General features: G+C 32.9%; 1 protein-coding gene across 6 annotated transcripts in view; it reads right to left on the bottom strand.

Moving 5' to 3' along the window:
- The window catches only part of LOC109540254 (calpain-9), a 117488-nt gene that overhangs the window by 14885 nt on the left and 76229 nt on the right, over positions 1 to 26374 (bottom strand). For all 6 annotated transcript variants that reach the window (XR_007280878.1, XM_048663837.1, XM_019908542.2 and 3 more), the window contains 2 exons: positions 16754 to 16922; positions 11434 to 11633 (listed from right to left, as the gene is read on the bottom strand). Coding sequence is in view for 5 of the 6 variants with exons in the window: in XM_048663837.1 (XP_048519794.1) it covers positions 11434 to 11633; positions 16754 to 16922 (369 nt within the window). In the remaining variant the exon portion in view is untranslated. The remainder of the gene's footprint in view (positions 1 to 11433; positions 11634 to 16753; positions 16923 to 26374) is intronic.

Genomic DNA, 26374 nt, shown 5'->3' with positions numbered 1-26374 from the left:
GGAAACGCCAGTCTGATAGATTTATCTTCCAAATATACGAATAAATGTGAATTATTCCGGCTTCTCCGTATAAATGAAATAATTACACATACATTGACACTTTTGTTCCTTCTTTGGTGATTGTTAAACGAAGAATCGAAGGTAAGTGACAGTCGGCGACAATTGCCGATAAACAAAATCGTGGTACCGCGAAAACGCATGAAGATATTAGAGATTTCGCTGAATGAATAGAAGCCTTAGAATTTAGATGGTTGACAATATCGCAGATCTCGGTCGCAATTTGTGATCTTGTTAAACAAATTAAGTCGGGCAACCATCTAGATAATTTCTTGCATTCTTGATGCGGAAAAAAGTTCTTTATGATCCTTTCTTACGTCGGAGCTTCTTGGAAGATAATGCGCTGCTTTACAGAGTTGCATTCGACGACATGTTTTCTTACTTTATATTACCGAGACTACGGATTTTTTCCGCGCGATATTATGTTGGTAATTCGTCATTTAAACGACTGTCCATCGACTTTTAACTGTTGGCGACTATTTGAATCTTCTTATAATTAATCATGACTATTTTCCAAGAGTTCCACAATTTTAACATTATTAGTAGTTATAAGGAAATATAAATTATCCTTGGACTAGAAATATTCATTTGCAAAAAAATTTAACGCAAAGTGTGATTTGCAAAAAAATATGTCTATTGTTTATCTGTTAATTTAGATATCAAACACTTTATTTTATTTAAAACATTTAATTGGCATTCTGTAATACATTTTATAAAACTTACGAATTTTTAATAATAATACGAAGAAAAGTTAATTATATTTACTTTCATTAGTTATTCTGTGTTGTATTTCTATTGAGTCAATTAAGTCAAATTGCCATCCCACCTAGCCAATACCTTTGAAGAAATTTAAAAAATCCATGTTTCACATCGCACAACCATCTGTAATGAATATAATTCATTAACTACTGAGCGCATTTAATCACAGCGTTTTTTTCATCAGATTAATTCGCATTAAATGAAAATAAGTTAAAGGTTTTTACAGCACCAATTTGAAAGTCACAACAAAACATTCATAGAATCCCCATCATCCGTAAAAAAAAAACCGGAACGTAAATTTCCGTATGTTAATTATTCGTTTCGTCATTTGGCTGGACAAAGCTATTAATCTCAATAAACTGAAAACATTGTTAATGGCTAAGGACATTTCCTTAATTCGACTAATGCCAATTTACTTCTTTGCGCTTAAATATATATCTTCCTTAACGTTATCGCCTTAACTGAAGTTATTTAATTAGAACGACCCTTTTATGATCAATGTGACACTGAGAACCCGGCCGGAATAGTAATCCCACCCTGTATAGATCCGAAGACCATTTAATTAGATTTATAGGGTATTTGTCTCTTGTCTTGATAAAAGTAGCAAGTGCCCACTGTAAAGCCGAGTTCGTGTCTATTCACTTCGGACTTAAGCTTCCTCAAAGCGTGTAAGAGCTTCTTAATGGTTGTGTTGCTCTTGGTTTGCTGTTGCCTTTTTTAAACTTATTTTCACTTTTATTAACTGTTGACAATGGAAATAAATGACTAAGGATTTCAATTCAATGATAATAGAAATATTTCGTTTCCTATTTGCAAAGCGCTTCCAGTGAACAGATGTTTGCGCTTTCTTCTAGAAAGGTAAAGTGGTTTTTACATTATTACAGATAGATTCTCCTAAAGTGCTCCTCTTTACTGTTATTTGAAGTAGATATAAAATATTTAAATTATATTTTTAAATTTCTGCCAATTTTGTAACATTTTTCAATAAAGGCTGCTGAATAAATTCCAGATTTTCTGAGATAACTAGTGTTGCGAAAGGATTTCAGGTGGTTGTGCTAATATATACCAATGAATTCAATTATTAATTAGAAATAAATTGAAGCGCATTGCCACAATTAACCAACCAAATCAAACCAAAAAACTATTAAAATATATCTGAATATGAAGAAAATTTACAACATTTGCTAACTTAAATCTTGAATACGAAGCTTGTAAATTCTCATTTTCCTTAAAGCACATCTTTTTTTAGTACTCAATAATATTAATAAGATTTTATTATAAGAAAAGTTTCATAACAAACCAATTTATTTATGAAAATATATTACTGGAATATATGAAGAATATTAATTTCAACAGATTGTGGATTGGACTAAAAAAATTTCAAAACTAGTTTAAAAGTGTCCGCAAATGCTTCATTATTCCAATTTTCTACGGAAAGTTTAATTTTCAGAACATGATAGAATATCAACAAACTTTTAATGTAAATAAGGTTTCTTTATCCATTTCCTCCGCCTAATTTATTTTTTTGAAATGTCCGATGTTGTTTGAATGTCCTCTCTGCTTTTATTATCAAAAACATTAATATATTAACTTCTTGTCTTATCACTTGGCGATTTAAATCTGCATTGTTTGTATGTAGCTGAATAACATTCTCAATTTTAATTATTTAATTTAGTAATTTACTATTGAGGATTTCATGAAAATTTGTCGGTATCTAATAAAATGTATTGATATGTTACTTATTCGAAATACTGATTCAACCGTTGTTTTCGTGACTAGTTTTCTAGACTGGACCAGAGTATTTTAAGAAATTATATTTTTCAGTTACAATCATGTTCAATGCATTTTTCAAAAGAAAGTTGTGCGTATGAAAATCTTGGTTGTTAAGTCAGGCGACTGTAATCGAGATATAAATTTGAGATTTGAACTTTTTCTTCTGTTCTTTTATTGTTCTACTGCTTCAACTGATGTATATAAAGACGTCTATCACAGTTATTAATTATTTTCAAATGTTATAACTCAAATAAATCTTACCTGATGAGATTTAAAAATTCGAAACCAGTCTCAAAAGCCTCCTATTCTTCGTTTAGAGAGTGCTTATTATTTTAGTAACCATTTACGTCTCAAACATTTATTAAATTTAAAAAGCATTATTTCATATTTCTAAGAATAAAGGTAAATTTTCCGTCTATTTACCAGTTTAGCCGTATTTATTCTCGACCAATGCCCATCCTGCATCGTTTTGAAGCAGGTCATTCCCTACATTAGCTTTTATTCTATATCTGCATCAAGTCATTTTTCATCTGGTTGACTGCATTTTATATACGAGGGTATAAATTGCCTAGAAAACGCGACGCGCCGTATTCCACTGTCGAAAGCACTAATAATAAACATGCTCAGTAGGGACACTGAGCTTAACATATTTAAAATAACTTTGCTGGCATTCAGACTTCGTAAGAGATAAAGAGTCCTCTTATTCACATGTTTTTTTCCTGGCACACTAACTTTTCAAGTGCAAGTTTCGTTTATGCGTCAATTATCATCAAACCTTTTTTTTATTTTGGGTCTCTAATTAAAATGTGCAATTGTTTATTGCACTTACTTTTCGCAAAAGTAAGAAAATAATCTTAAAATTGCATTTTCGTCTTTGACATTGCAGTGCGCTAATTGAATGCCTCCGTAACACTTTATTGAATATTTTACCATTTGAGAAGCACCAAATAAAAATGTTAATATTAGAAATATTTCCAGTTGGAAAATATTACAATTTAAAAATAAACCACGTAACGAAAAACGATTTTCATTGATGTGACGGTTTCATTTCAATTTTATTATATTAATCTTACCTTACTCTTTTATTAAATTTTTCGTTTGAATCTGAAATTTTCTCAATTTTTTCTTTTCATTTGCTCTAGTTTTTTTACTCCTAATATAAAAATATTATATCGGTGTTGATATGAACCACACCCATACCAGCTATAAAATGACCTGTGACTCATAAATAAATTTGTATTTGTAATATCGTATTATGCGAAATAGAAATTAATAGTTTTTTTCTAATGGAACCCTACACAATTTATTTTATGTTGCAAATTTCTATTGAAATTCTGGATACTTCTTATTGGAAGCATAGGTTTAATTGTTAGAAAAAACATTTTCAATAAGAAATATGCTGAATTTAAAAAATGTATAGGGATGCATTAAGAAAAAAAATATTCCTGTAATTATCATAAAATGTTACACTTGACAAAGAATTCGCAATAAAGGCTGATTTACACGATCAGACACTCAACGGACCCGTAAAGACACGACAACGACACGACAAAACATTCTTTTTAGATAAGTAAATGGTGGTGTTCATATTAACCGGCAACGGCACAGTAACGCCACGTCAGACGAAGCCGACCGACATTCTTGGCAAGATTGAGAGAGAAAAAAACTGCCGTGTATCAGGCGAATCATGTCATAGACGACAAGTAACCGGCATCGACGGGTTGTTTGTTTAGTTGTTTCTGATTATTTATTGGGCTATAACAAAACTAGAAGCAAAATTTTTATTAAATAGTATTACAATTACGTATATAATTATTCCTGGTTTATTTGACTTGTGATTTTCATGACTTTTATTCCTTTAGCTTTAGGCTTTTATAAAATATATGTATATGAATAATACAATTCCAATAATACAATGTATAAAAGTACCGTCTAAACACTAGATTTTTCTTTATATGCAAGTGTACATTCTGTTTCAGATGCTGGTTAGAGGCATTTTTCCGCCTAACGGGCAGGCAACGACATGACTAAACCTTGCCAAGAATGTTTTGTCTGTATGTGTCGTTACCGTGCCGTTGCCGGTTAATATGAACACCACCATTCACTTATCTAAAAAGAATGTTTTGTCGTGACGTTGCCGTGTCTTTGCCGGTCGTTGGGTTAAATCTTCCTTTACACGGGCATAATCCTGTCGCAAGCTTCTCAGCAGGGACGCAAAAATGTTCGTTTTATTGTCTATTACTTGTTCACCGCGCCAGACGGAAATTTAATAACAATTTTTGAGATCGTTGTCAGAAACAAAAGTACTTTACTCATGAGCATTCATTATTTTTGGACAAACCGCGTACACGATTCAAAAAATATATTATCTGATAATCGAGTTTTAGATTTTAGCGGGTGCAAAAGTTTTAGAAACGATTTTTTTTGGTAACATTAATAATAAAAAAGTTTCTCGTAAGACATTCGGAGATATCAACATTGTCTGGTTTGCCTGTTAATGTTGAATGTTCTATTAGATCCATTGTAGTGAAATCCACTTTCCACCAAGAATTCTTTACGGAAATGTCAATTAACTAACTAATATTCGCATACTAACAGGGCAATATTTCGAACGTTAACCGTAAGATACATGAAAGGATATTGATTGTATGTGGAACAACACAAGCTACAAACTGCAATCGAAAAAAATTCCCTATGGAATATCGGGATTCTAACTGAATACGTATTACTAAAGTAGTAGAGGCAGAATAATTGGGATTGAGCATTCCAAAAAATCAAATAATTAATAGTTGCAAGACATACGAGTCTATAGGTAGACTCAGATTAAATAAATACATTTTTGTGTAAATGTTTGTTCAAAAAAGGTTAGAAATTACAAAGGCCCCATTTAACACTGCAATGAAAGGGAAATTGTCCCTGGTTGGTATTAATTCAGTTACAGCCTGCAAGTGTTCTTCCATATCTCTCTAATACCAATATTGACTTGAACGAGAATAGACGAGTGTGTCTTTGGCTTAAGTTCCATCTTTGTAAACTTATTGATCGGGCCTACTTGCTAAGTACTTTTATGCCTGCTATTGTGCCACGTGTTTTTCTTTGATGAATCGACAATAGAATAGACACCAATGTTGATCCCAAACCAATCGGGATTTATGAATGACAAGCTTCGCCTATCTATAAACACGTAATGAAGAAGTGCAATTGATTGAACTACAGAAAGAAACATTAGAGGCAACTGAGATGGACCTCTGGAGAAAGGTCTTCACGCTGTGCTGTTAAACAAATTATAAAACATTTCGTGAATTTTGGATCCAAAATTTTTAAGTTTCTCCTGAGATATCGGTCGCGGCGGTTCCCGCTGGGACACTCTGTAGTAGTAAACAACTAATATGAGTGGGATCTAAACGAAGGATGCCAAATACAAAACAGATCTTCGAATGGAATTCTGATAATTGATATCCTTAATAAGTAGATTTCTTCAAAGTGTTACAAATTGTGGAAGTATGGTAGAATATTAGTGAAAAGTGAATTAGCAATACTAATCGAACCGAATCTTTAATTAATCAACAATAAAAAATATAGAGAGTTTCTAAGACTTAAATAAAACCGCGCTATTAGAATAATAACTGTAATGTACATGATTGAGCAAAAATAATTCTTTTCAAATCACCGGGCACAATTGCTTAAGCTAGCAACCACAACATAAAAAAAAAATCGAACCAATCTCGGATCTTAGTAAACTTGGACAGGCTATAAACAAAATTGCATACAAAACGGGTGGGCGAACTACGCGATACGAATACTTTGATTATTCCATACTTTTCTGCCACACCGTTTGTATGTATGTGTGTAAAAAGTCTATTTGAAATTGAACTGGTTTATTTTAACGCATCACACGGAAATCTGGAGGGACCGTTTTGACGCGAGGTTTAAACGTTTAATTTTAAACTATTCTCGAAATTAAACAGTAAAAGTAACTTTAAAAACGGAAATCAAGAGAGGCCATAACAATCCAACTAAAAGGACTTTAAAAAGCCTGCAAGTAGACCATTGGCTATGCCGATGTCGGTGTTATTACCTTCTACATAGAGTTTCAGAATAAAAACTTGTAATTTTTTGCTGTTCATTTAGATACGCTGCCCACTTTCTGAAACCAGGAAGTATTTTATCGGACTTACGAAAGTTACATCACTAGGGAATTCCCGTCTAATGTGCCCCCAGGTGGGCACGCCCACGACTAAAATATGTCGGCAGCGTATTGTTTCAAAGGCGCTCTATGGGATTTAGGGGGCAGCACTCGCTTTACGCCCACTAACTGTTAAAACACATTTCGTATTAAGAAATCGCTTTATATTATTTATTAGCGGTGAATTTTCTGAAAGGAGATATTGCTCAGAGGGTTTTGTGCTGAGAAATGCCGATTTCAGGTTCATTGTTAGCTCGGCTTGACCATTCAGTAACTAATGGTTCATGGAACGTACGAAAATTTATTGCTGTAGTGAAAATGAGTTCATTATGAACAGCTAATGATATTGCGGATGACAATGCGTTTTATTATTTTTTTACTGCCAATCATTTACATCATCATCATCATCAACATGAGAAAGAAACGTGGAATTGAATAGAACAATTCAGTTGTAAACGCCACTGTTTATTTTGTCAGATGTTAATTTAACAGCGAGTATCAATCATTAAAAGGAAGATCTATATTGACCTATATTATAATAGGAATCCGGTCTTTGGGATTTATTTTCCCTATGCAACTCTTGGTTGCATAGCATTTCTGGTTAGTTTTTTAAATTGTTCTTCAAAAATTGAAATGTATAACAATGTAGAACATGGATAAAGTTTTCCTTCCTTTGAGACTTTCAATCGGCCAACTCTCCTACATAATAGGTGCACTAAATTTTCGCCGTTCTTTATTGCAAGAAAATGTATTCTTCTTATGCCGATACTATAATACACACATCCCGATTTATTTTTATTTGCCAATTGTTGAAGTTCACCAGATATGAAAGTAAAGGCTGATTCACACTATCAGACTCCCAACGGACCGGCAACGACACGACAAAACATTCTTATTAGATAAGTAAATGGTGGTGACCACCTTAACCGACAACGGCACGGTAATGACACGTACAGGCAACGACAAAGCCGACCGACATTCTTGGCAAGAATGAGAGAGAAAAAATTATGTCGTGCCGTTGCCGGTCTATTGGGTGTGATAGTGTGAATCGGAGGGATGTTTGTTTCGTTGTTTCTGATTATTTATTTGGCTATAACAAAAGTAGAAGCTAAATTTTATATTAAATAGTATTACAATTATACAGGGTGTCCCGTAAGCACAAGGGTACTACGATATTCTTTGAATCAAAAGAAGGCGATCTGACCTAACTTTTATTAACAAAAAATTACTGGCCCCTCTGCTATTGAGGGTCAAAGTTCTTTTTAAAAAAATTATCTTTTTTAAAATATCGGGAGAATGGTACGATGCATTTTAGTGAAACTCGCTGTTAATTTTTTCTTATCTAAGACTCATATTTTGATGAAACAATAGAGTTCAGCCGTTTTGGACAAGGGGTGAATTCTTGAGTGTCGTGGTACAAAACCTACCAGAGCTTTTTATTTGGTACATGGAATCAACTCATTTTATTTGATGCGCTAATCAATGATTCGCAATTTTGTGGTCTTTGTAAAAAATCTTGTAGCATTCATAGTTTTTGCCCAAAAAATATGACTGTTTTCTTGTCACTTAACAATGTTAGACATTAACTGCCAATAAACGCGTACACTTTCACGCAAGTTGTCTTCGCAAAACCCTAATACTTTCACCATGTCGGTCACTTCTTCATTAGAGATCATTCAAAACGAATTTGTGCGATTGATTGACAATTTATTTATGCCTCGTATCACGACCCAGGTAGCACACTACGTCTTACGGACGTCTAAACGACGACATGAGATTCTGCCAGAAGACGTCAGATAGCTGGTCATTTGGACGTCCAAATGACCGCTACATGACACATCTGCCAGACTTCTGTTTAATGACGTCGGCTAGGCGTCTGCTTATTGACGTCACTTAAACGTCGGTTTTAGGTCTGTACATGGTCAGTACAATTACTTTATATTGAGGAAATGTTTTGGTTACAATAAGACACTATAGAATCTTAAATCGTATTTTATTGACAGGAAGCAAGCAAAGATGGTTACAACTTTAATTAATTAAAAGTATTTCTGACCAGCCACAAAAATAATAATAAAAACCGGAGGACAGATAAAAAAACTACTATTCTTACGAACCCGTTCGAAAGAAAACTCTTTTTATTCCAAAAGGCCTCCAATTGCTGTCAGCTTGGACTTCGTCAGTAAGAGCCTTTCTAAACGCTTTCCTCCCCTTAATCAGAGGTCACAGTACCTCTTGCTTGAGTGGTGTAAGCCAATTCTGGTTGATCACTGCCAGGGTACTGCCCGCAAGTTCGTCTAACTGTACCACCTGATACATTACAAGTATATCACAGTTTCATACCTGATAATCGGAAAGTAATACTACTTATATAACCTTCACAATTAAAAACCAATGTTCTATTCTTTTATATTAAAATTATACTTTTTGTTCTTCAAAAGTTGGGTTACTTCTGTGGCTCCAAACCAGCCAGATCTTGTTTTTGAAAAGAAAGTTGGGGCGCAAAAGACAGTATATACCTACCTACATACATATATTGTCTCGGCACATAGTTCTGAATAGACCACACACTGTTACCTATACGCGTTCCACTATTTATCCCAGACCACAATAGAAAAGCTAGGTACAAGTTCAGAATACCAGTCACGTTAAAGTGTCGGCCACGTGCCGGGGTTCTGCGTTTTTAACCTAACTAAAATCCAATAAACTTGGTGCGAACAAATTGACAAGAAGTAAATGATATAATAGACAAATAGACAAGCACACAATTAATTTTACTTTAGACAGAGGGACATACGAGAATTATTGTTAATTTGTCTAATCATAGAGGTTGATTGTAATTTATCTAATCTAATCTATCTAATCTTTAAAGATTATATTTCATTTTATTAAATAAAGTATGTTGGTCTTTCTGGTTTATTCCTTTCGCTTTGGCTTTTGGAAATAAGAAATAAATGAATTTTGTGTCCTGACTATAGAGTGTTGGGAGCAAGATTCATCCTTAGGCAGTGCTGACAGACAGGCAATTAAAAAATAAATTACTAAAAATTCAAAATTATTATAAAGAGACATTTAAAGTTATATAAAAATGTTCTCCAAATAAGACGAGACGTCATTTAGTGAACATAAGGACGTCTGAAATAAAGCTTATTTTAGTGACTAAAAAATGACCACCCTCGGTCCATTGGACGTCCATATAGATCTGACTAATAGACGTCTAAGTATTGACGTCTGTTCTAAGTCAATTGACGTACTGACCAAAAATGACTTAATATGGACGTCTCGCAGACGTCTAATTGGTCAGGTGTGCTACCTGGGGATATTTGCAGTTAATATGTAATATTGTTAAGTGGCAAGAAAACATATTTTTTTTGCAAAAACTATGACCGCTACAAGACTTAACAAAGAGCACAAAATTGTGAATAATTGATTGGTGCATCACACAAGAAAATGAGTTGATTCGATTCATCAAATGAAAAGTTCTGGTAGTTTTTGTACCACGACACAATTACCCCTTGTCCGAAACGGCTGAACTCGATTGTTTCATTAAAATATGAGTTTTACATAAGAGCAAATTCACAGCGAGTTTCACTAAAATACATTGTACCATTCTCCCGATAATTCAAAAAAGATAATTTTTTTAAAGAACTTTGACGATCAATAGCAGAATAGCCAGACATTTTGCGTTAATAAAAGTTAGGTCGGATCGTTTTCTTTTGATGCAAAGAATATCGCAGAATCCTTTTGATCATGTGCTTGCGGGACACCTTGTTTAATTATTCCTGGTTGACTAGACTTCCTGAAACTAGCTGAACGTCTATTCACATTTAAACTCCAGACTTTTTCAAAAGCATTTACTAAGACCGCGTTGAGTGTCGGAGAAATAGACACTAAAACTGAGCACGGAAGACCACATAATGGTAAATATCTACCGTTCTATCCGCTTTTGTTTTATGGAAAAAGTTCAATAACGCCAACCTGCTTTTTTAAATCCAAAAATTCTTGTAAACCCTAAAAACTACTGTTGTAATGCAAGGTTATGAAGTGAACTATGGTGAAACTCATGCAATCAGAGTACGATTGATATTCCGGTTTTTACATAGTTTTTTTTGGCAACCCAAATTAGATAAAAACTATCAAATGATTCAATTTTTGCGCAGTTTCCCCTCCAAGAAAAGTTTTTCAAGATTATATTGTGATCTTTATTGCACATACATTTTTGCGTACAATTTTCGTAGAAAGTACAAGCTCCTTAAATACTTTATCACTCCAAGAATCACGTTTGATCCGATTCTACCTTTGAAATCCCCAACAATCGTAATTTGATATATTGTATTTTGTAGCCATAGAAGCTGAGCCCTCTTTTGGCTTAAACAAAACTAGATACATTTGAGGTCGTTGATTCGGCTTTGAGGAAAGCTATTTTCCCCAAAGAAACTATTTCTTTGGAAGATTTTATTGAGAATACTTCAACAGTTTGATCAACAATGAAATAAAAAATGTGAACTTTCAGACTCAAGGATTTACAATAACCAATTTGTACAAGATCCTAGCCATCAAACCAAGCACGCGGGGCCTAACAGACTTAACTATATTGAATGAAACAAAAGGTTTAAAAATTTGTCTCGGATCTCTACAAATTATGCAATCAAATACTGTACCTGAATGCACCGCAATAGTTATGGCCAGCATCAAAACCCTGATCGCTGGGCACCACTCGTTCCAGAAATTTCGGAGTTAATGCTAAAGACGCAACTGCGGATAAGAGCCATTGGTCTCCTAATTCGCCAGCTTCGACGCAAAATCGATAGGCGCTATCGGCTGCTGCTTCTTCGATGAATCTTGGTCTTTGGCAAATTTCCTGCAACAAAATTATTCGTTTGTCTAACCGCACAGAATGAAGCCGTAAGCTTAATGAGAGGAGCATGTGAAAGGAGAAAAGATTGCCTCATTAAAAACCAAACAGCCGCATCAACTAATTAACACCAATTAAAAAAAACTGTACTTTGCTAGGCACGTAGATTCAACTGCACATTTTTGTACATCATCTTTGCGTCATATGCTGCAATGTATTAACATAAATAATGATCATTTTCACACTTTAAGCTCATTGCCCAGGCCTTATTTGCCAACGCATTGAATTTACGACACCAACTTTCCCGCAGGTGATTGATTGCAGATGTCACTGCATGTATTTTAGATACCTATGCTTATGTATCCACTGCTAACTACCATGAATTATTGTTGCTAATCTACCGGATGATTTAAAGAAGTAATGGTTTAAGTGACACCTTACATATTGAGTATTTTTTCGAAAATTCATTTTATCATCGTTCTTGTGCCAAACGAGAGGTTATTTCCTGCTCATCCATTAATTTTATACATTCATTCATTTCACAATCCTACAGGCCAACAGTTCTTTTGCAAAGTGTATAATAAATAGGATTCCTACTCTCCCACTCTCAAAACCACTTTATTAAATATCTGAAGAGCAGTGGACTTTGCAAAAAGACAAACTGCCAATTCGCAATAATATTAATAAACTAAAAATATTTAAAACAGATTAATTTTAGTAGCACGGAGGCACCTGAGCTATAGTAAATTCAAAAGTTCAGGTTTACAATGAGAAACTCGATCGGTTGATAGATTATGGAAAAATGTTGGTGCATTTTTAAAGATGTTTTCATGCTTTTGTAACTCCAGTACTACAACTTCAGATTGTGGAGCTGTTAAAAGCCCAACACAGCATTATTAGATTAAAAACAGGGACGCAGACTTAGAGAAAAGTGCTTCTACAAATGAGGGCTATCGAAGGGCTTCAAACCTGTTTGCAAAAACTATATTATACAGACCTAATTTTGGCTACTTGTTTACGTAGACTTGAACTTTCTATTTTTGAATAAGTACGTTATTTAGGAAACATAAATAAATTAAACATAATTTTAATTTGATATAAACTTGATCTTCAATTTTATATCGTTACATATTGAATGAATGAATTGAATGAAGAGTCGCTTGGAGTACACTATATAATTTATTCAATATCGTGAGGCAGATTTATATTTCAGTCGAAGTATAAATGACTACATAAAAAATTACAAAGACACATTGAAAATTATACTATAGAACAGTTTTTCGGCAATTATAAAATTCTTGATTTGGCGGACTTGTGGAGTTGCTTGGCACCTCCTCAAATAGTCTCATGTTCTTAACTTAACTGTATATGACAAACCCTATTTTTTTAGGTTTTCGTTAAAAATAAAAGTACTTATTCATTAGGACCTAGATAATAAATCAAGAAGTCCACGAAAATTTTGCATCAGCTAAATCACATTTCACTGAATAGGAACGTATAAATGTTTTAAATAAAATATCATTGTGGGTTTAAGTATCGGAGCAATTTAAGACAGAAGTCTTTTGATATTACAAAAGTATTTTGATTGCCAGCTTTACAACCTTTCTGTACACACATGTGCAAATGGAAAAAACAATTCATTCAAAATATGCAAATAGTTAAAAGTATTCTGCTGTAAATAACCGCCAAACTATTTAATAATCGACTTTGCCAATTGCCCAAAACGCTAAAGTTTATGTACTGATTTCTTTAAATTGCTTCAAGCGTTGAATAATATCCAAATGACTGCAAACAACATGGTTACTGATTCAGAAAGTATTGTTATTATTTAAAAGAATCATCCTGTATATTAGCATAAATGGAAGTCTAAGTCCTGAACAGATGGCTTCTCCTTATTAGCAATGTTATTTAGTCGTTTAAATTAGGTTCTCTGTTGATAGGCTTTGTCGCATTGTCACGCATGATATATGATTATAAACATTTCGTTAGATTCTCTATCACTACTTTCTTGAATGTATAAAATTTAGTTTGCAGTATTATGCCTTGGGTGATTCACTTGAAAACACGCTGATACATCGACTTTTTATTTCCTTATGGTGCATGTTTACGCCTTTTTGATCATCATCAAAATTACTAAAATTATATGTACGGTAAATCGGCATTTAAATAATATCTGTTTGTTCTGATTTGGTAACTCTAATGAATAAATGAAGTAACATGGCAACATGCTTCTGTAATTAATTATCACAGTTATGTACTTGCATCTTCTTCAAAGGTGAAGAAATTAAAAAATGCATGCCAAGAATTCTCTTTAGAAGATGATAAATTCGTTCGTAAATGAGGCAAACTACTTCTAGTGGCTGTAAATACTCAGAATTAGTAATTATTATGCATACTTTCATATTATGCGATAACAGTTAGAATTTTTAAATGTTTTAGCTTACAGGATGCTTCGTATTACTGTCGGTTCCATAATGTAAGCAATTTAATTACTTTATAATAGTAAGAATACGCCAAATACGTAAAACGTTATGTTAGACTTCCTTGATTTACGAATCATTATCTCATCTTGAGCAATATTCGGTTCTCTTTGAAATTTGATCATTTGAACATTGTTGATTCATTTTTCGCCTAGAAGAAAACTTTCGGAGCTCAAACATTTTATTTCTGAATTTGATAGAAACTTATATTTCAGATATTGTATTGAATACCTAATAGATTAAATTAATTATGCCAAAGAGAAATGTTAAAATTCATGCTGAACAAACACATCATCGAAAGTGTTCAAAAAAGAGGACTGCACCAGAACTACAATCGATACTATTTCTTATTTCTAGAGTTTCTTCTAATTTTGCGAGCTTTTTATTTTCCACGAGATGGCATCGAATTTGTTAATTAATAATTTAATATTTATAAAATAACGATTATAAAAGCATTAACGTTTACAAATTTAATTTCTACCAAGCTATAAAAAACGACCTAAAAGAAGTTTGAAAAAAAATATAAATTTGAAAAAAAATGCTTAAAGCATAAAATATCAACTGTTTAAAATAAATATACATATATGAAATATTTTAACAAACATTAAATTCGGAAAATAATTTTGTTTTTTATGCTACATTTTTAATTTGCACTTATCCAGTGTTTCGAATGATAAATAGCTTAAGCCGCTTAAGCTTTTTGCGTTCTACAAGTTAAAATACAGACAGTATTTTTCTTTTTCTGTTTCAAAACAAATTATTGCTTTCGGTTAATGCTTTATTTCTTCTAAACGTTCGCAATCGTTATGATGTTTCTTTACTCTTCTTCTTACTCTATTACTTCGTTTGCAGTAATATATTTCATCATAATTTTCATTATACATATTTACCTATATTGATTGTATCTATGAACCAAGCAACTGCTGTTAAAATACTTTTGTATGCATCTTAAGCCTGCGGAAAAGAATGTACAGGGTGGTCCTAGGTAAGTGTCACAAAGAAACACTCTTTTCTTCTTCGAATTTTCTCTCCGTGTCCGTGATAAAGTACAGTGTTTTTACACACTTGTCTACTATCAGTAGCTTCTATATCATACCCTAGTGGCATTAATTGGACTTACCAGAGGTGGCGATTTTGGAGAGGGAGAGATCGAAATCTATTTTCTAACTATTGCACCATTGCAAAAGTAATATTTTAACTGCAAATTTGGAAATTTGAAAGCAAAAGAATGCTTTTGATTTAATGCTGTAAGCAACCGTTTTCGAGAAACGTAAGTTTGCGAATTTTCAATAAAAAATTACCTTTTCAATGGTAAACTCACATAATATATTAAAATCTGCACTGGTACGTCCAATTAATTCTATCAGGGTTCGGAAAAACGGTTATTAATAATGGTAAGGTGTCGCCAAACGTTCAGGCCTGTAGTTAGACTATTCATAACGTATTGGCAATAAAATACAAATAAATTAAATTTTTGACATAGTGTTTCTCGAAAATGACAAAAGGAAAAGCGAAAGGTGTTTCTTTCTTCATGAGAAATCTACTATTTTCCATTGTAACACTTGTTTAGGAACACCATGAATTTCTTCTGGATTCTTGCTAAAAATTCAAACATTTTTTGTACTTCCATATTTTATTAATTGAAACATTTCAAGGCAATTTACGAAACGGACAATATTATTCGTTTATTTCGTACTAATGGAAGTTCCAATATTTAAACTGCACCTTTTTTCAAATTGAAACCAGTAGCTTTTCCGTAATAAACCGTGAGCAACATAAAGATTTCCCGAGTGATAACAGGCCCAAACATATAAATAAAATTTCGCATTTTCACTTAACGAGTGATAGAAGATCTCTGGGTGTTGGGAAAAAGTCGCTGCACAATACGAGATTGTATCTTTTTGCGGAAGCCGAAAGTAATAATTATTATTTAGACCTGTCCACTATGATAAAAATGTAGCGGCTTTATTTTTCTTACTTGCAGCAAGCTTTCATTCGATCTCCATAATGGAGATCATTTCCTGTATTCCTCTTAGTCTCAGCTTGATCGACCTATAGATTGCTGAATAATACGAATTATCTTCATTCAAGTTAACAAACAGTAGCGCTATTGTAAAACAATATCGGTTATGATCACTGATAAGTAAAAACCAGAAGCTCCAATACATTTTTATTAAATTAATTACTTTTGATACTCCGTATAGATGTGCGTTACGTAAATTCCAGCAAGTCTTCGATGACATAGATTAGAATTATGTAAGACACGACGTTTGGTGTTGTACGTACGGGCATTAAGATTCAATTTTGCATTCTCCTATTGGTATTTAAAGTGCATCGTCAATTCACCAGATAGTAGCCCAGTTTTTTCACCTTTCGACACTTCTCGATCACATTTACATTCTTTGGCTGCACGCTTCGCTGGCTCTTCGAATCATTTCCGGAATTCGAGAGATAATTAGACTGATACCGATTGAAGACAAATCGTTTCTAAATTCATTACTTACGTAACCAATTGGTGGATACCCAAAGGAATTTAGTGAAGAACGTTATTATTTCAGGCGATATATTGGTTCTTCTAAAGTTATTTCAGACGGGTTTCGATCGATTTTCAATCGATTTAATCGGTATTTTATTAACAAAACTTACATGAGGTCTCATCCAAACGATGGGGCTCAAGTTGGGTTTCTTGTGGTGGTAGAGGGACTTGGCAGCAGCAGGGAAATCTGGATCTTCATATAAAATACCCTTTTCACGGCATGACCGCTTGATTGCTATGTAACTAGACGGCGTTTTTCTTCTTTCGGTTGTACAATATCTGGAAAGATCAGATTTTATAATTAATATATGTTATTGTTTCGAAATAGTTCTCTCATTAGTTACAGAATATTACAATTCGCTGTCTCACTTGTAATTTGCAAAATTTTGACATGCCCGCAATTATAAATTAACATTTTTAACAAGCTTTTTTACTTCATCTCTCTCTATTTTTTATTTCTTGAGTTAAAGTGGTAACAACAAAGTTCTGTATAATATGCAAAGTATCGTCAAATTTTAAATTTAAATTGTTTATGACATCTATTTTGTCCTTGAACATTTCAGAATCTTTAACGTGATTCTATATCTGTATTATTTTGTGCTCTGGTTTCAAACTAGAAAATATCAGCAGATTTCTAATACCTAGTGACAATCACGTTTGTTAAAAATCAGAATTTGAATTAAACAAGAATGGGTCAATATAAAATAGTTCAACTTAATATTTATTTAATTAATTGTTTCGTACCAAAATTATTAAATTTATAAACGTGTTTTTTCCCATATATTATAATCTATTATCATTTCACGAAGAAAAATTTCTCTGTCTTAACTTAAAATATATTTTAATCAAGAATCGTCATGTCTGCTCCAGCAATTAGTATTTTTGCTAAGCACTTACTTTCCATATGTGTAAATTTGATATTTTATAACATTTATTTTAATTTAAATATTTATTGAATATGGAATTAAAATGTCCATATTTTAATTTTGAATCCGAGTATGTAACCCATGACAAAAGAACTGGACAACGAACAAATATCTGGATATAAAAAAGCCTGAGCTTCACAATTGTTCTTTCACAAACTGAAAGTGTTTTATTTTATTTAAACTCCCTTTGCTTAATAATATTTGAAATTCCTTGTATATTTAACAGGATTCGTATTTTTACGGTAAATATACCGTTAAAAAATAAAGACAAAATCTGCTCAAATCAGCATGTAGCTACGATGGTAAAGTAAATATATTGAGTTATTGTTTTTCGGTAAGAAAAAGATGATCAACTGTAATCAATGAAAGTAATATTGTTCTTCAAAATAACACCATCAAAGCAAGGATTTCAAAACATTGTTTCGAATCAAGATTAAAATGAGTCAAAATGTTGAAAAATGTATGTGTTATGTGCTGGTTCTCTATCCTAAAGCTATCTAAGCCTTTCTTATTTTTCGTAGTTACATAAGTGTGCAGATATAATATTAAAATAACAGACAACAATTACAAATTTTATTCAAAAATATGAACGTGCATTTTTTCAACTCAATAAATAATTTTCGACCTTAGAGACTCCATTATGAATGTGTAGGGTATTTGGGTTCATTATAGCACGTAATAGATACATGAAATACCTACATTTAAATTGGTTAAAGATTGAAACAGCTCAAAAAGCCATAATTTTCGGTTGTTGCGGAGCAGTGCACGTTTTGAGTGCACGTGCACAAGTGCGCGTTTTGAGCTCTATGAGTTTCCAACTGAGTTTTAATTTTTGAAAGAGGTTTTAGGTCCAAAAAGGCACCCTTGAGTTCAAAATAGGATAGAGATTATCGATTAAAGATCGAACTTCAGCGAGCAAAATAAAAAACCAAGTTTGCTGAATTTACCGCTGTCTTGCCATGAAAGTGCCATAGAGTTTCAGGCATTTGGAGTGTTTTTTTTGGTCAAAAATCTATGATTTGCGTATGTGTTTTCAGAATTAAACGAACCTCAGAAGCTTGACACGCTTCACATAAAGAGGCAGACATCGTCTGTTAAAATTCGAAGTTTTTCAAAAAGGTCCTAAATATTAAATAATGTTGAATCACAGTTTTCCAACATATTTTTCAATAACTCACAATTTATCGCTTTCTGTCTATAAAAACACTATAAAATTTGGCACAATTTGGTCTACTAGGGTTCATTTCAAATAATGTTAAGGCAGAAGTTTGATCATTCCTGGCCGATAAAAATTCTCAAGTGTTTTATGTTTTGTTTTATAGAAAATTATTTTTAATTAAAAAAATAATAAAGAAATATTTTTATTGTGTACACTAAATAAGCTAATTCAACTTTTTCGTTTTTTCGTAGGTACACTTCTAGTAAGCTTGTTTCGAAATAAAGGTTCAAATTCCCCGCAGACTCATTTGGGTTTGCCACGGATCTAAAAAACAACCATGTGAAACTTGGCCTGAAGACAGACAAAGACCGCAAATTAACCCGCGACTCAAATCGTAAGATAGCACATTTTTTATATTACCTCGATAAACAAAGAGTTTATCTAGTTTCTGCTTTACTTGAAGAGAATAGCATTTTAATTCCCAATAAATCTCATTAGAAAGGGTACCAAATGAACGATAGCTAAGAATAAAGCTAGGGAAATAACCGTGGGAGGATGGCCAACACCATCCAAATGGCCATATGATTATAACACAATAAATCAAACTCTGTAATGTTCCACACCATTTAATTTCATATTCGCGGAAAGCCAGTTTTGTTTCAATACGTTATCGCATCCGATAAATCATCGTCTCGATATATTATTATTTCATTTGCTCATTGGCACCGTGATAATCAATTATCGAGATCTCGTCAGGAACAGTTATTTATCTGTAGACCGACCACGCTGTTTATAAGGCAATGTGTGAACGGGACCTTATTGATGAAGTAATTGTAACGATTGAAGCATTTACATCAAGTGTGAAACACACATGAGCTGTGAGATATTAATTCATCAGTATTTCTTTGTTTTCTGCTACATTATTATACTTATTGGATTTAACATTTTCATTTAGATTTCACACAAGTTATTGAAGCCCTCCAAGGTGGATGAAACATTATCCAGCTTTCGTTACAAAAGCACCAATTTTCTGCTGCTCTCGTGCTCGATAAATTCAATTTTCTGCTCTATATAAGAAGATTGCCAAGATCTGCGCCTTTAATAGTCTCATTGTGAATGTTTGAGAGATGGATCGATCTTTTCATATTTTGGTTAGGCCGAGTCATTAGCGGGGATGCAAACAAACAAATGTTCCACTAATAAATTTTCAATCTTGCTAGGAAATTGCTCGAAGTCATCTTTTCAGGAAGCAATCTTTGTATTGTATATTAACTACTTTGTATAATTAAAAAAAATGTTTTAATCAATTTAATTACAGTCCTTCTTACTCAGCTTTTTATTTCAATTGAGTATCAAGCTTAAGATTAAATGTGTGAGAAGCCTGGAAATGAGATGCTATAAAGGATTATTTTAAAGAACTGTACATTGAAAACTGTACAAAAGATTAATAATTTAATATTCTTTATTGAATGAAGGTTGTTATCGTTCTAAACAAAACATATTAAATTATATGCTTTCGAGCCTGGATTTATAAAACTTTTTGAGCAAATTGACTTGTAATCAATTAACTGTATTCAGTATGTGAGTGTTCTTCCATTTACGTTAGAGATTTTTTTATTTTTTACTACCATTTAATTGAAATTATTGCTCTATCGCATTTGCAGATAAACTATAACTGGCGAGACGACTACAGGGCGATAAGCAGCGTATATATTCGATTATTTAATAGTAAAAAAATGATCGTTTCAATTGAAACAGAATCAATCACTCCTCTTACATTCGTCTCGTGAGCTTTAAAGGATCTATTTGATGGTTTTATGCTGTTATTTACTGTAAATCTCTTTTGATCAGTGATTCTTCATTCGCAAGAAAAATCCATTCGATTACAGTTCATTCGTAGCGCATTATCACGGGTCATAGTTTATCATCCAGCTATCCGAAGGGAAATGCAGCATACAAAACGTAACGTAATTAGCACTCCAAACACGGAAATGCGGAAATTGTGTGCACTTTTCACACACTCGAATTCCTAATTTTAAAATCACGACCAGCATAACACATTAAGCTGCTTTGCCTTAAATGTGTTGTTCTATAGAAAGGTAACTGGGTTTCTCAGGAGCTTTGAATCTGATTTTTTTATATATATGGTAAGACACCAACACGATAACGGTGTTGCGATTATTCATTGATCCCTGGAGAAACAATAGAAGCATTTACAGGCACACATACATATTCGAAAACTAACATCGGATTTTAGATGGAAAAATTTGTTCAACTATTTCAAGTTCAAAGGTGTCAACGGATTGTGATATCAGTTATTTAAATTTTGATCTGCAACACATTATAGAAACGCTAGAGTATTGGGTTGAATAGGAAATAACACGTTACCAGTTGTACTCCCAGGATTATAAAATCAGTTATAAATTTCAATGAGATTTTCTAGTTTCCTAAGTAATCCCTGGAGGAACTGAGCTCTGCTGTATATACAATAAAATATTGAGAGTCTAAAGTAGACACAATAACTTGTCTGGAATTGGTACATTTTATCATAAATGCAACAACGTCCCAGTGGGTTTTGTCGCTTTAAGAAATTATGCTAATTATTTAAACAGTTATAAAATCTAAACCTCTTAATACTTTATTATTTGTCAGCTAATCTTACACTGAGCTTGTAAATTATGCAATTAATTTACAGACAGTGTCTGATTTTTTGAAAAGATAGTAATCTCTTAACTGAATGGAGAACATAACATTACATAAACTTGCATTAAAAATGTTGAAATCCGTTGTCCGTTTGAAAGGTTTGTAGACACTAAAAAATGCTTAAATCATTGTTTAAAATTTCCCCAAAAATATGTTTGTTCTGCCAGTATGCACCTTGAAACTAGTAATAGTTGTTCAGCAGATAGTAGAGCTCACTAATTCTTGCTTCGATATTAACAATAAATTACAAACATAATGAGAACCCTAGTCTAACAACAAAAATTTAAACTACCTTCTTCGCCGTAGACCATTGCAGTAATTACTTGTCTAAAAATCGCATATTAATAATTCGCATCACCATCTTCTAATTTATCATTAACAACGTTATTAATCGTGTCTACTGCAGAAGCATAACACCACTAACAATGCTCGAGTTTCAATGCAACTTCTTCAGTTGCCTTTTCAAAAGCTCTGATTTAAAGACTGCTGTAGCTGCTTTCCAATTTTGTACTTCCTTTGCTGAAAATGTTGTTAATTCCTCATTAAGCTCGAGCTGTACGCCTTCAAAAAACACATGGTTTGAGCTTCAAACATTATCAAAAAGGTTAATGCCTGCTTAGCTCTAAGACGAACTTAAGATTCACTACGATTTTCCTGTACAAACCGGAGTGTAAGAATCAATAGAATTCTACCATCAGCATAATATAATTATTAAAATAATTATCGTAGCAGAGAAAAGTATAGTAGTATATTAAAAATAAATGTCTGTAAAAAATAAACGTTCATTGTAGCACCCGAAGCAACGCGTGAATAGAAAATAATTCTGATTAAACAACACTACTCTTCATTAAATTGGCCATTAGTGAAGCTTGCGAAGTGCATAGTTTTATTTCAACATGCATCACAAATAATGCATGAAAACATTTCTAGACGGAAAGTAAACAACAATCGTGCAAACACAAAACAAAATGTGAATTCTCCTACATTGTATTCATATTCGGTGAATAAAAAATGCCTGTGTGAAAACAAGCTAAATCATGCGGCTCATTAATCAACAGCCATAAACTGGTCGGTGTTGATGGTTGTTGATGTTGGTTTTTGCAAGTTCACGCCCCCTGTGCTGTTTTACATGATGTTTTGCGCCTAATGTGACGCGATATTAATTGCTCTTTCAGGGCAAATCCGGCTGGAAGTTCGGCCTTTATTACACTATCAATGATCTATGGTTAGATCGTTAGTTAGCTACTTGAAAATTAATTTGAAAAAAATATATTTGGCTAGTTTACAAGCCGCATAAGATCTGAGGATAGTACGGCGAGGTATGAAAAAATATTCGCAGAATTATACTAGCCTTGAATGTGGTTAGATAAGATAAAATCTCACACTCAATTTGTCTCTAATTTTGCCTAAAATTGTTACTCATTATTTGTTCCTTAAATTATATTAAGTGTTTAGTTTGGGAGTCTTTGTATACAAAGTTGTCATTAAAAATAAATAAAAACATGTCTTAACGACAAAAAGGAATGTAGTGGTTTTATAAAAAAAAATATATTTTAGTGGCATCCTAGAATTTGTCTCCTATCAATAATTTTGCTCGACATAAAAATAATTTTGCTCGATTTTTTAAGGAAAAATAAAATACTTTACTCCTCAAGGTTGATAAATATTTTAAGGAAAAGTTATCACACTGAGAGAAAAGCAATTTTTTGTTTCAGTCGAAAGTTTAACTTAGTACCTAATAATAACTTAATTTTGAAAACAACAAAATATCAATTTTGTTTGCTTCACTTCACCTATAACATATACTAGCGTCATTTGATCCATAATCAAAAAACTTGTTTTAAATGTTTCAAATTGTCTATTACAGAATTTTAATTATCTTTATCAATGGTGCGATTTGAGTTTTTTTTCTTAGAAATTTCGTAGGCTTTGCAGTTATCTTAGCATAATATTTAAAATATGAGTTTTATTCAGACGCGAAAGTTACTCTTTAGCTTCATTAGGTTTTGTCAACTATACCAGTATCGAACTTTTTTCCCGAAAATTTCACAACCTGGAAAAATTTCTCAAATTTTTGGTTTTTGGTGGATAAGATCTTTCAGTTTCGATTTGCAAGTATTGCTTTTACCAGCTACTAATTCCAACTTAAATTCGTAATCTGCTTTGTTGTTTGGCTTGTTTAGATAAAAATATTTGGCCAATGATTATACAGCATGATTGCAAATTTGGGTCATTCCTCTAAATGAGTTTTCTTAGAGTATGTATGGAAAACAATAATTACTTTCAATTAGTTTGATAAAAAAATATTAAATTAATTTCATAAAAAAATTATGATTAGAGAAAACGTATATTTATTTTAATGCATAAATCCGCTTCCATCTTTTTCTTAATACATAAATCTTTGCTTTAGTCAAATGCCAACAAAGCTAACAGGTGACATTAAAAAGCAAGAAAAAGGGTTAATTTTTCTGATAGAATTCTCAATTTGTCCCTCTAATAACTTGAGAAGAACTGAAAGTTTAAAATTAGTATTTCAATCGAGTTCCTAAAGCAATGATATGAATAGATGAATATCATTGCGTACAAGAAGTTTTACTTGATACAGAGTTTCTGCAACAGTTCGAGATAATAAATACAGTTAGAGCTACGTCTAGCAGAATCAAAAAAATAACCGGACACGATCAATTTACATAGTACTTCTGGGACTCACTGTATAATTTATTGTTCATAAAACATCATCAATAATTTGGAGTTAAACTTTGTATCATTTGTAAACGTTTCTATTTTTTTTCAGATGCTCCGTAAAGGTTGTCCATAATTGCTGAGATGGACTTGAAATCTACATGTTTTGGTAAGTTTTACTTTTACAAGACCATTTTTCGGGTGACCAATGTCGAATTCGGGTGAGATCCTCCCTAAAGCACCTCCCTGTTAGGGGCATAAACATGTTTCATATTTTAATTTTTGTTTAAAATGAATTTTGCTAATATATATTTACAGTTCAAAATTTAATTACGTAATTACAGTTTCTTCAATTTTAAATTTTTTTGATTCCAGAATTATCCACATCTTCCCTACGTCGACTAAAAATGAATCAATTGCGCTGCAAAGGACCATCGAAGCGCAGAGAAAGTGCTTTAGTTAAGATATACTAGTAATAATTGATATATAATTTGCCTAATAAATTAAATATAATTACATTTTTATTGTTTGATTATTTTGGGTAGACCTCTAGCGCTCTGGATCATTCTGCTGCAGGTTGTAATCATGGACCGTTCGTTAAGGTAACGCAATTTTCTACTAGATATCTGTTTTGATGGCGATATTTATTTCGCGCTACTTTCTAGTGTTTTGTATCAAATCCCATTTTTATCGGGACTCACACAAAGCGTAGCGTTACGTTACTTGGTGATGAATATTTATTTATGCTGCTAATATTTCCTTGGTCGCAACCTCCTTGAATGTTCTACTCTCCTGATGAAAATGATATTTTAGTCAAGACACAGAAAACAGTTTAGCATTACGTTAACTGTGATTAGTGTCTATTTAGGCTGCCAATATTTCCTTGGTCGCAACCTCCTTGAATGTTCTGCTCTCCTGATGAAAATCGGATTTTAGTCAAACCACACAAAATGATTTTAGCGTTCCGTTACAGGCGATTGATGTCTACCTATTCTTCCGATATTTTCTTGTTGCCGCCTCCTTGAATATTCTGTTCTCCTGATTCAAATGAGATTTTAGTCAAGGCACAGAAAACAGTTTAGCGTTACGTTAACTGTTTTTAATGTCTATTTAGGCTGCTAATATTTCCTTGGTCGCAACCTCCTTGAATGTTCTGCTCTCCTGATGGAAACCGGATTTTAGTCAAACCACACAAAATGGTTTTTAGCGTTCCGTTACAGGCGATTGATGCCTATTCTCCTGATATTTTCTTGTTGCCACCTCCTTTAATATTCGGTTCTCCTGATGCAAATGAAATTTTAATCAAGAATCACAGAAAACAGTTTAGCGTTACGTTAACTGTGATTAATGTCTAATTTATGCTGCTAATATTTCCTTGGTCGCAACCTCCTTGAATGTTATGCTCTCCTGATGGAAACCGGATTTTAGTCAAACCACACAAAATGGCTTTTAGCGCTCCGTTACAGGCGATTGATGTCTATTCTCCTGATATTTTCTTGTTGCCACCTCCTTGAATATTCTGTTCTCCTGATGCAAATGAGATTTTAGTCAAGACACAGAAAACAGTTTAGCGTTACGTTAACTGTGTTTAATGTATATTTATGCTGCTAATATTTCCTTAATCGCAACCTCCTTGAATGTTCTGCTCCCCTGATGGAAACCGGATTTTAGTCAAACCACACAAAATGGCTTTTAGCGTTCCATTACACGCGATTGATGCCTATTCTCCTGATACTTTCTTGTTGCTACCTCCTTGAATATTCTGTTCTCCTGATTCAAATGAGATTTTAGTCAAGACACAGAAAAGAGTTTAGAGTTACGTTAACTGTGATTAATGTCTATTTATGCTGCTAATATTTCCTTGGTCGCAACCTCCTTGAATGTTCTGCTCTCCTGATGGAAACCGGATTTTAGTCAAACCACACAAAATGGTTTTTAGCGTTCCGTTACAGGCGATTGATGCCTATTCTCCTGATATTTTCTTGTTGCCACCTCCTTTAATATTCGGTTCTCCTGATGCAAATGAAATTTTAATCAAGAATCACAGAAAACAGTTTAGCGTTACGTTAACTGTGTTTAATGTATATTTATGCTGCTAATATTTCCTTGATCGCAACCTCCTTGAATCTTCTGCTATCCTGATGGATTTTAGTCAACACCCACAAATTATGTTTTTTCTCGCTACTTTCGAGTGTCCTTATCACCCAGGATTCAAAACTAGAGTCCCACTAATCGATAAAGGAAACAACGGAACAAAAAAA

This window comes from Dendroctonus ponderosae, unplaced genomic scaffold, assembly GCF_020466585.1.
Source record: "Dendroctonus ponderosae isolate FM_Combo_2020 unplaced genomic scaffold, Dpon_F_20191213v2 Dpon_F_20191213_2, whole genome shotgun sequence".
Taxonomy (NCBI): Eukaryota; Metazoa; Arthropoda; class Insecta; order Coleoptera; family Curculionidae; genus Dendroctonus; species Dendroctonus ponderosae.
The sequence above is the reverse complement of the archived record's forward strand: the minus strand, read 5'-3'. Positions and strand labels throughout refer to the sequence as shown.